Source organism: Netta rufina (genome assembly GCF_964035555.1).
Source record: "Netta rufina genome assembly, chromosome: 2".
Taxonomy (NCBI): Eukaryota; Metazoa; Chordata; class Aves; order Anseriformes; family Anatidae; genus Netta; species Netta rufina.
The window spans coordinates 41,009,167-41,024,344 of NC_140124.1; the positions used below are offsets into that span (position 1 = coordinate 41,009,167).

Consider the following 15,178-nt stretch of genomic DNA (forward strand, 5'->3'; position numbering starts at 1 on the left):
ATATCTATGAAGACATTCTTTAAAGCTATTTTAAAAACAGAACTGAGGAGAAAGAAAGCTTTTGATAAGTATGAGGAGGTATGATAGATAAGAAATATGAAATGGAAGACATCAAAACCAAGAAAAAACAGCAGGCAAACAGAGGAAAAGAAAGAACAAACAACTAGCAAACAAAAAAATAAAAGCTAGCTGAAACCATTCTAAGACGCAGTAGGCATCTGAAAAAAAATCAAAAAGTGGCTGAACCAACAGGAGATAGCAGCTGTGTTCTCAACATCATGTAGAAAGAAGAGATGAAAATAAAAAAAAAGAAAGAGAGAAGGGAAAAAACAATGGCTTAAGATGGTTAATATTATTAACCATTACCAAACAAGTACTTGCACTTCAAAGAAACCATATACAGTTTCTGTCAGGTTTCAAAGCCACCTACTAAACAGCAACACAAACCACCAGTGTGAGTTAGAAGCACCATACATACAAGGTTTTTTTGATTGCCAATGTCATTTCATTACACACAAAAAAAAGTTTTTATCCATATATAAATGACAGAGTTTCAGCATAGGGAGAGTTCAGTGAAAGTTGAAACATCGATATCCTGCCAGTGAAAGAAAAATAAATCCATTTCCAAAGTGCTACTACATGAAAATATCATATGACATTTCAAAAGCATTTCACATTTGAATGGCAATATTAAATGCATTACTTTCGGTCATCACATTACTAAAATCTTATGCTCACAGCAATATATCTGATTTTGGTATAACGTTTTATATACAAGCAGCTTAGAAAAGCCTAGTTTTAGCACTTCAAATATTTTGCTAAATCTAACAGCTGACATATCAAAAACTGGTTACTTACCAGTAATTCTTGTTCTTAGAAGATATTAGTTATTATAACAGTTCCCCATTCCTGTGTCCATTCTTAGTGTGTAGCATTGATTGAGGGATGTTCAGAGCTCAAAGTTGGGAACCTTTCAACCATCTCACCAGTAGGTGGCACATTTACCCACTATAGAAGCATAACAGCCTAGAACTGCCCCAACTGTCAGTACATTTTAATACAAGACAGAAAAAAGAAAAATACCCTCTAAATCTAGAATGATTATTATGATTACTGTAGTATGAAAAATATAACTATAATTGCAAAGCCTTCTTTTCCCAGAAGGCAGCCAATGGAATCCCCATATTGCAAAATTCAGGATGCGAGGACATCTAATGAAATTATAGCAACTAAAATCTTAAAAGTGAAGCATAGACTAGCTCCAATATACATTCTGTTAATATTGTCATCAACAGCCAACAGCCTCGATTAATTCTGAGGTAAGCTATGTTTAAATTCTATGAACAGATAAATGTTTCATGGGCTGCTCCCTGCATCCAAGTCTAATATCTGGCACTGCATCTGTATCAGCTGATTTTTTCTGCTAAAATGATAAGTAGCATTACAATTAGCAGTGCTGCAATATTAAACATATCATTAGATTGATATGTTAATAACTTAACTTTTACTACAATTTCTGCTACAGCTACTATTTGAAATTGAGAACTTGTGAAGACAATATTTAATCAGATTATATTCAAGTCTCAGTAAAAAGTTATCTGCACAACACTTTCAGCCTCAGAGTCTCATGTCAAATTCTGTGGTAGTCTACTGTGGCAAAATTGTGAATACACATGGATTTGACCACAGTAACGAAGTTACAAAAACAAAATGAGGGAGCTGTGCCTCAACATACTGCCTGAACTTCTACCCACCCCTCAAAAAAAAAGCCCCGTCAACCTAAAAAACTTGTTTGGAATTTAAAGCAAGTTTAAAAAAGGTGGAAGGGAAGTTAGCACTGGGTGAAATTTATCCAGAAACAGAAATGAAAAGCTTTCAGCAAACAGTGATAAATAACCAAAAAACAGCTGAAATGAGCTCCTCACCTGTTAGCAGATAAGGGAACAGGCAGGTGACGCAGTTAGTTACTAGCCATTATGTCTCATCAGTGGGTAGTGGCACATCAATTGCTGGTGAGGTGGTTCACCGCCCGAACATTCCACATCCAGTCACACACATAAGGCATGGATTGGGAGAGCGGGAAAAACTAGAAATTACAACACTTACCTTTGAAGAATACACAGTACTTTTGCTATGAATTTTCTTAAAGAACATATAACAATGTGCATGTGTAACTGCATGACGGGTGAAAATCGATCCAAAGGAGTCAAATTCAATATCACTTGAGTAAGCATTCATTTTTTCCAATACATTCTCTTAACCTGATACCAAACATTATTAAGTCTGTCTACTTTGCCAGCATCTTCATGAAGTTATCGTATACATCTTTAAGGTCGTGTTATTTTTCTTCTTTATGTTGCATAAAGAGGCCTGAATTAAAACCAAGTTTTAACCTTTTAATTACCAGGTATGTTTGTATCCCCAGTTTTGAGAAGTATCAGATAAGCATTTGATTAAAATGCACACTTTAAAAGTAAATATTCTACACTGAAATAAATGATCACCCTTACCACTGAACACTGGCTCACCTACACTAAAAAGAACACTGAAGTAAATTATGTAGCACAAACTTTATACCATCAAAACACTGACTACACATAACCTACCAGTGAGATTAACACTGGCATTTCTGGGTACCTGCCTAGACTAGGGACCCTACTTAGTGCAGTCACTGCACTTATGAACTGGTGCTTAAGAAACACTTTCACTAACTCCAGAATTTTCTTCTGTTTGACTCTATCAGATGAAATTTGAGCGAAGGGTGTTTTGAGTGGATATACATTCTTATCTTTCTGAGAAACTCATGGTGAAGGTTCCCTACAAACAGTGACATCACAAGAATTACTTGACTGATGTTAGATCACTCAATCAGTGTAGTTTGTCAAGAGCAGAAATCAACAAAGATTTTCTTTCACCATGGTGGATCCCAGATACCTTAACTTGGGCCACACCAAACCAACATAAATGAGTTATACTAATAAATTTTAGGTGATTGTCTTTGTGCCTGACTACCACAGCATCAAAGCACAGACTTCTTTCTAGTTTAGTACGCTGAGGAGATTGCTTCTTCATCGTATCTGAAGATTTGTTATGATGCCATTTGCTACTTCTCTAGTTGCTAATAAGAACAAAGAACAAAACATTGATCCCGTATGTAGAAAAACAGATGAAAAAAAATTAATCTCAATATTTCAGGCCAGTTTTATACATCATAAAGCAATAAATTAAACACCATTTTTCATGAATACCAAAAGACTTGTTTCCTCTCAAAACCTGTTACTAACTTTAAAGGGGTCTGTACAGTTTTTAATCTTAATCTCGGAATTGTTTTACTAAGCAACAGTTCCATTCATTAATCAGTAACACTCATGTAAGACATCAGTATCATTGATCATGTTTACTAGCATTTTAAAATCTAGGGCATATTCAGAAATACTGATATGACCATATTTTGACTGCATTCAGTTGCTCTGCCAAATCCTTTCATGCAAAGGATTATCCCAGCTATTTATTTTTAATAACACTTTTTTTTTGAATGTCTTACTAGGCATAACCTTAGCATCTATTTTTATCATTTAATGTAACTATAACTACTCACCTTTGTGGTAGCTATACTATTTACAAAGCTGATTTGCTGAAATCCTTTTTCACTTAAAGTTAGGCACACATCCCATCGTTCATTCACAACTTCATGAATAACTTTGAGTGCAACTCCAGTTTCATCCAGCTTGTCCTTTACGTAAAGATCTACGTAACTGCGAAATCCATTTACCTATGAGTGACACAGATAGCAATTACTCTACTTCAGATTAAATACTCAGTCCACTTAAAAAAAATTAAAAGAGGTTCTTACAGGTAACTTCTTCCCGTTCAACATAACTTTGACTCCTTTGCATGACCCAGCCAAATCATATGCTCTTCTTGTCATGAGGGCCACAATATCCTTATCAAGTTTTTCCATTTTAAATTTAGATAGATCTGGTTGGAATGTAATGCATGTGTAGTCATCACCATCAAAATGTTTAATCTTGGGTTCAGAAGTCTTCATCATATTGTTCATCCAAGTCTTTGGAAACAAAACATTTAAAATATTAGCTTAAATACAAGACACTATCCTCCTGCTTTGTTCTGTTTTCTATTTTTTGCTAGGACTGCAAAAACTACGGAACATAAAGCTCACAGACTTCTTTTAAAAGTTTCCTCTGGTAAAATACTAAGTATAAAATTAATTGCTTTACCAAGATTTACAAGTATTGGTGACAGCCGATTTGTGGTTTCTATAAATATACAGGCATCGTTACATTGATGGATATGATTCTAATGCAAGTAGAGCGCACTGCAGAACTGACTAAATTAAGTACAAGTGAGCTACCTAAATAGTCTTTATTGCCCATTAGTTCAATGTTTTCCATCCACTACATACTTCTATAGAGAGGTTTATTAGTCCCTGCGCAGTCTCAGCAGTCCCTGAGATATCACTTCCGTGGATGTGCTTTTAATAATTTGTTTTTTGGCAATTAGCAGAAAATCTTACATTTTTAAAGAGACAGATAAACCATTGAAATGTATTGGTTTTGGCAGTAACATGACAGCATAACCAGAAATTGCCCAGGAAAAAGCGAGAGAAGCCACCAACTGTGAAACACTCCAAGGCTGAGGAGCTTTGGTAGTTAACACTCCCCCCAATGTTCTTCAAACTTTTATAAAGGTGGCCAGCTCAAAGCTAAATGCAGCAGATGAATTACATGTAATCTTTGAACTTTGTGCTGACAATTAAAACTATGAGCAATGGGTTCATGTGGGGTTTCTTTGCACCCAAGTCCAGCTGTGCTGATGAAATTCATGACCAATACTTCAAAAATTCTTTTTTTGATTCTAATATAAAATAACCTAGATAATTGTTTTTATGTTTGCATAGCAAAGTAGAAAGATTTTTTTTTTCTGAGAAATCACTTAACAATTGCAGAATATATCAATTAAACACGTTCTTTTTCACATCCACATGAATAAACCTCGGTTTTAACAGCAAAAAATTGTTTTTCATTTTTAGTTACCTAATACTTGCAAGAAAAATATTACTTAAAACAAACGAAAAAACCACCAGGATGCAGAAGTACCAGTTCCACTGACAGAACTAACTTGGCCTGAATAGCCTACACACTTTACATTTGAATGTGCATGATTAATTTTATGAAATATAGAAAATGTGTTAAATTTGAATCTTATGATTACAGCAAAAAGAACAAATTTGAGACTATTTGTATACCTGCTTAAAGCTGTGTTTGTATTCCTTGCAAGCAGTTTCAACTGTAAACTTTGTACTAAATATGTTACAAAGTTTTGCACCATAGCCATTACGACCACCTGAAAAAATAACATACAGTAAATTTTGTTAAAGCAAAACTTTATTTATGATACACAGAGGCAATGCAAATGAAATAAAATGTTCCTATATAAGATGAAAGTTGGGCCATATGTCAAGAGCTATCAAAGGACGACAGAGATGCATTTTCACGCTACCTACAATCTGGTGCAACTATTTCTGCCTCAATAATGCACCACTTGCTCCTCCCCCCACCGAGGCCAGGATGCTCCCATTGCTTCCCTTCTGTTGATCTAGAGGTTGCCTGCTGAAAGGCAAGTGACCTCAACACCATGATCCAGCTGAAAACTAATTCGTGATCAGAGCCAACTCATTCTGCACATGCTTGCTAGCTCTGGCAGAAAAGCAGCAATGGGAATAGAAGTCCAGAGGTAAAGAGGTTAGGTCACCCCCTTCTTGGCAACAACTCAAAGGTAAACCTTCCTAACTGACTGAAGTCACGCTCATTTTCTGTGGAAACTTGGAGGAATTTCTAATACACTATATAAATGTTAAAATAAAATAAATTCATTGCTCTACGTTTTCTGAAAATAAAATTTTAAAGTCATCATAAAATGGGCTAAATATATGGAGTGGGATAAAACAGAACTAACTTTCATTCATGATCTAAATTAGGGTTACATCACATTTAAGATAATAAATCAGTCTAATTTATTTAAATTATTATTTCCTTCATCTCAATAACATAAATCTTTTAGTGCTTGCATATGGTATAATTAACATGGATTTTTTTTTACCGAATAATGAATACTGACACTAAACATACAAATATAAAATTTTATGTAAACATTGTTATTAAAAAAATGAAAAAGTAGGATTTTTTTTCTTAAATCATTTTATTCTTACACAGAACTCTGGTAATGGTGACTAAGTGATCATCCATCATGAAAAAGAGTAAAAATGTAAAAAGAGAAAGCACACCGATAAACAAACTAGCTTCATGGCATAAAACAAAGCAAGTTAAATAGTCTTGCCTGTAACTTTTTTCTCATCATCGTCGTAGTTGCTAGATGTTAGTAGCTGCCCAAAGATTAAAGCAGGTACATATACTTTTTCTACTTTGTGTTCCACAACTGGTATACCCTTGCCATTATTCCATATGCTGATAATGTTTGATTCCCTACAAAATAGTGAAGAAAGACATAAACCCAATTAACATTAACCTGAAAAAAGACTCCTAAATATACTTTACAAGCTTAAATAACTGCATAAGTTACAATAAAAGACCATATTCTGTTTATTCACTGCTCTAGCATCTTTAATTTCAAAAAACATTTATTTGTACTTAGTAGGTGTCAGAGAAGGAGCACAACTGCCCATACATGACAGCATTTCATATAAAAATGATCCCCCAAAAATCTGTGTGAAGATCTTTCACTATCAACATGATCTGCAACAGAATCATGAAACTTTGTGACAGAATTATACTTGTTAGAGATGTAGCTTTACAGGTTTCAGTTAAAGTCCATCCAGATAAGGTTATCTCTCTTTAAAACTGTTATTTTCCTCTTATGATAAACATTGTAATTTCTTTTATGCATCAATACCGAAATTCCTCAACATCTAGCATCACTAATACTTACAGTGCTCATACAGAATTTTCATTCTGGAGCATTAGAGAGTTCAAAATCAAGACAGGTCAGACAGACATACCACTACCATTTCCCTCCCACTCCATGATAAAAGCGATTTGTCTACAGAAATTGGTACTGCACTGAAAACTTGCAGAAAAATGACTTTTCAGCTTATTATCCTGTGGATTAGATGTGAAAATTGGATCTCCAAAATATTTATTATTCATTTAAATATCACTGAAAAGGTACTACTAAAGGAACCCAATCACCACCTATTTGACTATGGTACTTCTTATTAGGAAGTATCTCTTCATCCTCAAGTGTTCAATTTGGAAAAACATGGGTGACAACATATTTGCAATATGCAGTTTCAGCCTGATATAGCTGACTAATTTAAACATACCTTTAACCTCACGCTGAAGGAGTTAACATAGAAGCTCAGGAAGTACAAAATTATGGTACGGAAACTTAACGTTAGTATTTATGATTTACATGTAACCTTGCTAGTTACAGTTATGTACTAGCAAGTTTTCACATAAGCATAGATTTTATAATCTTCAGATTCTAAGTTTCATTCAATCAAAAATTAATGAGTGGTTTAGGAAAGCAGATTATTATAAATTCAGAGTGGTAGTAATTACTGTTAAATTCACTTTTTCATCTTAGAATATGAAGCTAACAGAAATAACTCCAAAAAGATTATTTTTGTTGTAAAATAAAATCCAATTTCATTTAGCAAAATCATTTGTACAAATTTAAATTACAATTGCTCTGGCAAAGTAAATTAAAGCATGCTTTTACTTACGGATCGATGGATATTTTAATACAAGTCATATTCTTGTCCCTCTGCTTATTGTCAGCGGCATTTACTATGAAACAAAGTAATACATTAGCACTTTCTAGGAGCAATAATTAATTACTTGATGTGTTAAACTGATTATATAAACATTCTACCACAAATTACAATGATTTAGGTCCTTTTTTTCATCAGATAAGATTTTGTATGCTCTGTATCTTTATTACCAGCATCAATAAATAAGAACATGGATCTAGAAGAAGGTATTTTTCAACCTTCTTTTAATTCCTAATTTTACTTCTAGCAGTTAGACCATCTCAGAAATACAGAAGTGCATTTTGTGAGCCTCTTCTCGTGTTCTTAGCATGCTGAACACCTCATTCTTCTGTTTCTGCACTTCTTTGGATTTGTCACACATATTACACCAAACGTGTAAAAAATCCTAGGAATTGTATGCATCATCACCAGATCAGTTTACACATCATTTTGACACTAAAATGCAATCCTGAAAAAGTCACATCCATTAAGGAGTGTTTTGATATCAGCAAAAGGTTTCTCTAAAGAAGCTGAGGCTTATAACTACTCTCGTTTTCAACAATTTAGGATTAAAAGAAGGATAATTGGAGGTTAACATTTTATTGGAATTTAATTAAATTGGACTCCAATGTATATTACCTACAAACAATAGGAATCTGAAATGTGACTATGGCCATTAACCATAAAAACACATTCAACATTTGTCTCAACACCCACAAAATAGGTCAAAATAAAATCCCAAAACAGCAAAGTACGTGAGGAGAAATCCAGTAAAAACGTATCTTAATAGCTTATAGGGATCTCAATATAGTATCAGATATTTCAAGGTGCTTTTTCTAAAATCATTAAGAGTAGTTTCACTAAAAAGCATGCATAATGCCATAATGTCCAATTTTCATCATGTTAATACACTGAACCTTAGCTCTCAAACCACACTCTGTAGCGTGCTTATGAGTGCTACATAAAGAAGCAATAAGCCATACAGTACTACAATAATGACATGGTAATTATTTTCCTTTTGAATGGGACCAGATGAAAGTGTCTCCCTTCTGTGAAAAGCCTGTAAATTCTATCTAAGAGGCAGCACTCAAAAAAAAAAAAAAAAAGTGATTTAAGTTTTCAGTCTCGTATTTCTCAAATCACGGAATGAGTGAAAAATAACTAAACAAAATCCTTCATTTCCAGCTGGCCAAGAAATAGACTTTAGCCATAGACTCTGAGACAGCAATACTATAAACTGTAGTGTTAGAGGTGTGGGTAAGTTCTGAACCCAATGAAGGTCGTGACAAAATTTCCATTGACCTTAATAGACTGTAATTTAGTTCATGATGTTATCCTGCCAATTTTTACAACATAAATTCATAAAAACTGATTAGCCCAAGGAATAATGTCAATTAACCCAAAATATCAGTTCCGCAGCCCACTCAGATATTGCATATCACTATTGCCAGTTGGTCTTCAATGTGTGGCAGTCACCAAGAGAACATCATAAGCTAGGAAGTCATAGTGACTCAGGGACTTGGGACACAATTTTCTAAAACTCCTTTGTTTGTGCCTCAACCACCACGCTTTTAAACGGCAGTATGATTCATATCCCTTTTAAAATTGTTTGAAGTCTAGAAATGATCCATCTAAGAATGACCATCACCACCACTACCACTCTGTACACAAGGAGGCAGTTTTAATGATTCACGAGATGAAAATTTAACTTAGATAACTTTCAGTTGTCTTCTTTCAGAAAAATCTTCAGAAAAGTCTTCATTTAAATGTTACCTAAAACTGCTAGCCTGATCAAACTTGCAGATTAAAAAATCTTGTAACAATATCAATGACAAAATATGATCTATTTTGGACATCTAGTAACAAATAATTATACTTTCTTGCAGTTTCAACTGAAAGCATTCTTCTCTATTCTTAACTGTTCTACAGTGCTGGCGTGCACTAAAATGTCCAAGCACTGTATTTTAGTGGAACACCAAAACCTGGATATACATTAACGTGCTTTTAGAGTTCTCAGAATAATCATAATGCTAAAATAATGTTATACATACCAAGGATTTCATCAAAGATCTTGTATAAGCCTGGGACAAAGGTAACTTCTCTGCAATTCATTCCTACATCTTCATCATAAACCCACATTAACTACATATAAAAAAAAAAAAAAGAAGAAAAAGAAAAATATTTATTGTCCTGGTCTCAAAAACAAAATATTCATACTTTATACTTAACATTTCAACAGTAAAATTGAGATTTTTAACTTCATCACTGTCGTAATTTTTAGCTGATACAGAAGTACAAAGAGAGCATTTCCAAAAAGAAGAAAAGCCCAGTAAATACTTCTTTTGATGTATACCCAGGATTTGCAACTCTTAAAAGCATTATCAACAACTAGAAACCTAGTGCGTTTTCTCAGAATCTTGTATAAATTCATATTTTTACTTGAATAGCGATTAACTTAAATATAAACATTAACAAAGCAAGAGAGTAATAAATCCTGTAGAATATTCCAACAAATACATATGCTAAATACAAACACTGAAAAACTGCTCATCAAATCATGCACACATGCAAAAAACATGGATTTTAGGATTCGTTAACCTAAGAAATATTACAACATAATGATAAAATTGGCATTGTTAACAAACCCATGTGTTCCACACGGATCTCTCCAACAGCCATAAATTTCTGACCTTAACTGTAAGAATTTATCCCAATGGTAGTCTCCAGTACTGACCAAAATAATACCAGTACCTAGATACAGTATTTATCTTTATTCTTAATTTCTTAATCAGATTTATTTCATCTAGATTCAAAGGAAAAGATCAGTCACATTTTTCACATAAAGTTGGTATAGTGTAATTCTGCCATTTGATTTTGAGTTCACAGAACTAAAGATCTTAGCAAAGCAACATCTTGATCTTTAATCTTTCCCATAGTTTTCATGTACCATACCACTACTGTGACCCTTCCTTTTCCATGGAGCTCATAGGTGTAACTCAAATAGCAATTTAAAGATTGAGATTTACCTACTAGATGCATTATTCCAGATGCTCTTGTAATATTGAAATATATTTAATTCTGATTTAATTCACATGGATGCTAACTGCAATCTCTATGTAGCAATACAAATACAAACAATTAACTGCAGAATAAGCAGACATCCAGACAGCCTGATCTGTCCAGTGGTTTATAACTCAGACTATTGTATAAGTGGCTGTAAGAATCAGAAAGCAGGAGGAGTTGTAGCAACAAAGACAAATACTCCAATGTACTCTCTCCAGCTTTCACATTTCGTAATTGCTTTTAAGAAATGTTAAAGCTCTCCCAGAGGAGAAATCCAAGGAAGGTAATAATTTTTGTAGTACCTCATAAAACTATTTGACAACATTTTTTTTTAATATATCATACTATTAAACTGTCAAGGATGGTTTCTCAGGGTTCACTTCTTTCAACCATGGACAGTGGGAGGAGGCACATCTGAGAAATACAAGAAACGATTCTATCCAGCTGTGCATTCATCACCCTTTACTGGCCACTATTCAGAGGTCCTCTGGTAACCTAAATATATATCGTTTCCATGCCCAAACCCTTCAATTTAGAAATATTAGAAGTAATTAGAAGATTATACAACTTGCCATCAAAACTCTCCCAACAGGCTTTCTTTCCTCCTTCACCCCGTTTGCAGGGTGAAGTCCAGTGATAACCTGAGATTCCTGTAATGGTAGCCTCCTTTCCACTGCTCCTCACTACCCACTTTTTGGTTCTTGGTCCTAAGCTACCCTATGCACAGCAGAATGGACCTGCTGCTCATCTAATCCCTTAACTAATGAGTCAATTCAGCTCCTAAAACCATCCCCCAAAACACTCCTTTCTGCTGCATTAGTCTTCTGTCAGGTTGGTAATCAACTCAATAAGAAGTTACAAGGGCCACCAGTTTGAGGCACAGCAGTTATGCCACCTCACTAAATACAAATTCTCTGCCAGCTTTAGGTCCTCTGCAACCTTCTTTTCATTTTTACTTTTGTTACCTTGGACACTCCTCTCACCCTATTTAACAATCCTACCATTACATTAAAGAAAAAAAAAGCCCTAATAAGCCTGACTGTTCTTGAATATAACTGCTTGATTCATTCTTTTTCTACTTCTCCTTCCTCTCTATCGTGGTTTAGCTCCTCAAATCTTCAAAGGAGACGATACTTTCTGGTCTTTGTTTCTGCAGCACCTAGCACAAAGGGCCTCAGATCTCAGCAAAGGGTCTAAGCACAATATAGGTATGGCATTGCCCTTTTTTTCCAAAGATCGTGTGTCTCTGTTGAAGTTCAGCAAATCACGGCATTGCTATTCTTGGGGTTGGTGTTAGTGCTAAATCTCACGCAAACCCATACTAAAACACATTACAGTAATGGGGTAGGGTTATCTGATTATGCTAATTAGAAAATTCATTTGAATAAAAGCTGAGGTGTTTCTTTTCCTGTCACTTTCTTTTTTACTAAAAGGCTATAGGCTATTTCAGCTGGTTAATTTCCTTCATACTATCTCCAAGCACCTTACTGGGGAAGCATCACAGCACTAGTAGCAAGAGTCCACATATTCCAGAAACTGCCACATGGCCAAAGCCGTGACTAACTTCATTAAACATTACTTGCATATGAAAAAAAAAGAATATGCAGATTAGAAGAGTTGATCTTAGTTCTCATACCTTTTGGATTCATTTCAGCTTTCCCTGTATCAAAACAGCACCAACCTATGCTGAATTCTTCATGAGTGAGAGCTTTCACTGAAGAGTGTCTTTTCAGCCATGAAATCAGTAAAATAAGCTCCTTTTTTAATGTGAAATGTGTGTGAATCCCAGGTGGCACATATGACAGTTGAAATAGTATCAACTGTGTTCAAATACAGGACTATCTGTGACTATTTCAGCTGAACACCCAACGTCAGCTAGCTTACATAACTTCAGAGTCAAAAGCTCATGGTTGTTGTAATGTTAAGATCTGTTCATTATCTAGAGATTTATGTGTCGATTGCCATCATTTCCACTGAACTACCACACACTTGCAGGATGATGTCTAACTCAGCTTCTGAAACAGTGATTTGAAAAAAATGATTGGCGTATGCGGCTTGTGTGTATACGTGTTGGAACAACACAGAAAACTTCAGAGAAAAGAATTCAAACTGTTCATACAAACACAAAGACTGACATTTGGAAAGCTCATGGGGAAGTCCAGCTACTAGTAGAATGTCTCAACTGCTTATTTTGATAAAATACCATTACAACATCAACTATTAATCTGTTTGAAGCAATAACTCATGCAGTTGATCACACTCACTGTTATGTGTACTGACAACAGTCCAACACTAAGTTTTTACTTGCTTTCTAAGCAAACAGATTTTCTGCATGATTGTAATTAAAAATAGCCTTTTAAATTTGTATTTAGGTGATGTCTCCCAGTTCCAGTGTGAACTATTTATGCAGTACCTTCTAGATTCGGTGGAAGGGAAGACTCATTACAATTGTGCAAATAGTGCTTGTAATTTCTTCCTTGGCGCTGGATGAACTGAAAGACACTTTCACAGACTTTTCTGGTAACTGTAGATGCTGCAGCTCCTACCCTATTTCTTGAACAAGGTGAAACCAGAATCATGGTTTGCAAAATCAGGATGATATTCATGAAATATATGACTGCAATCTGGTAATACCACATACAGTGTGGTACATTACCCAAAGAACAAAAAAGGTGTGATGGAGATTCTGATCATTTTTCATATATTCTTAAGACTTTTTTTTTTTCTAGATGCAAATGGTCTATAGTAGAAAAAGAATGTTTTGTATCAAGAGAACGTATGACCAAAATCCATCAGGTTTAATGGAAAGGTTCTGCCCAAAATTGTGTTTAAGATATTTTTACTCAGTTCTCGTAGTTGGGTGTGGGTGAAGATGGAAAAATAAAGGATGATTCTGATGGCTATGAAATTATTCTGTAAGATATTTCCTACGTTGGAAGTAATTAAATTTTCATGAAGAAAAGAAGAATTGCATATACCTATGGATGTAGGTGGAACAAGACCTGAGAGCTAGTTCTGCCTCTGACCTCATGCATGAACTCTGATGGAATTCATGTTTAGATTTGTTCTTAAGTCCAGTTATTTCATGCCCATATCGTCCCTATGGATCCTGCAAGCAGACAAACTTTTGTTGTATTTTAAGCACCAAAGACTATTTTCAGTGAAACCCATTTTGTTCCTTTCTTTTTTTTTTTTTTAAATGCTACCACAAGTGAGTGGGAGCTGTCGAAACCAAAATGATGAGAAAAGCTGAAATTTCTAGCCACGATTATATTTGTAATGGAACCCCCTACAATACCATGCTGCACCTTGCAGGACACAAAGGAAAAACCTCTTTCTGAAAAACTTATTTTTGTTACAATAATAGATACAGCAGGAGTCAGGAGCCTGTAATTTTTCTCCAGAAGTCTCAGGAGGACTGAATGATTTGAAGTGCTCTACAATTACATAGTTTAATCTCTTACAGACAAATTCTAAAAAATTCATCATGGAACAGAATTACAGACAGTTTTTTCCAGTTGAAAAAAGAGCTGTTCCTCTAAGCTAACAACCCACTTCAGTAACACTTTGATTTATACTGGTAATCCAGAGAGCAACACTTCAGAGATTTGCTCTTTCTAGCTGTCCTCCTTCATCCTTCGAAGAATACTCCAGCCAAGAATTAGAAAACAATTAAGTATATAAGAACATACTGCCTACAATTATACAAAAAGAATCCACTGATACTACAGTGTAGGGAGTTTAAAATGCGTGTGATTTTCTCCTCCAAGGAAAGCTCTGAATTCTGGAGCAGCTGGCACACAGCTCTGGAGGAGCATGCAAGGCAGTGGGAACCTGGTTTCCAATATATCCAGTCAGAAGTTTCCACATGCTGAAATTTCTCCTTACAAAATGCAACTGTTTGCTTAGGAGACAGTTGTTATGTGGCCAATCCAGATTACTGTCACCCACAGAAAAGTGGAAAATCTGCTGCTACTGTGTTGGATCTGCTCTTATCTACTTAGTTCAGGAACGTTACTCTTCCAATGTGATCACTGCTGTCATATGAGGACAAAAGCAGAAACGTAAGTTTGGTAAAAATTACAGCTGAACCCACAAGGACTTTTATAGTGAAAATCTATTCTTTTCTGCTTCAAAGTAAGTTCTAACGGTATAGACAGTGAATTCTCAAAAAAAAAAAAAATGCAACTTCACAAGAACAGCTGAAAAAAAGAGCCAGCAGGGGGCTTAAATTCTCAGTTCCCTAACTAAACAAACAGAACAAAGCATTTTGGAGCTACAGCAAATGCTACTTACAAATGTGTACACATATTTGTGTGCATATGT

At 34.8% G+C, this 15,178-nt stretch overlaps 1 protein-coding gene across 1 annotated transcript in view; it reads right to left on the reverse strand.

The window, feature by feature from the left end:
- TOP2B (DNA topoisomerase II beta) overlaps positions 1-15,178 on the reverse strand; it is a gene marked incomplete at its 5' end in the record, with an annotated part of 62,360 nt that overhangs the window by 32,044 nt on the left and 15,138 nt on the right. The window contains 6 exons of the mRNA XM_084306719.1: positions 3,599-3,772; positions 3,854-4,066; positions 5,267-5,364; positions 6,358-6,503; positions 7,763-7,826; positions 9,841-9,931. Coding sequence (XP_084162845.1) covers positions 3,599-3,772; positions 3,854-4,066; positions 5,267-5,364; positions 6,358-6,503; positions 7,763-7,826; positions 9,841-9,931 — 786 coding nt within the window. The remainder of the gene's footprint in view (positions 1-3,598; positions 3,773-3,853; positions 4,067-5,266; positions 5,365-6,357; positions 6,504-7,762; positions 7,827-9,840; positions 9,932-15,178) is intronic.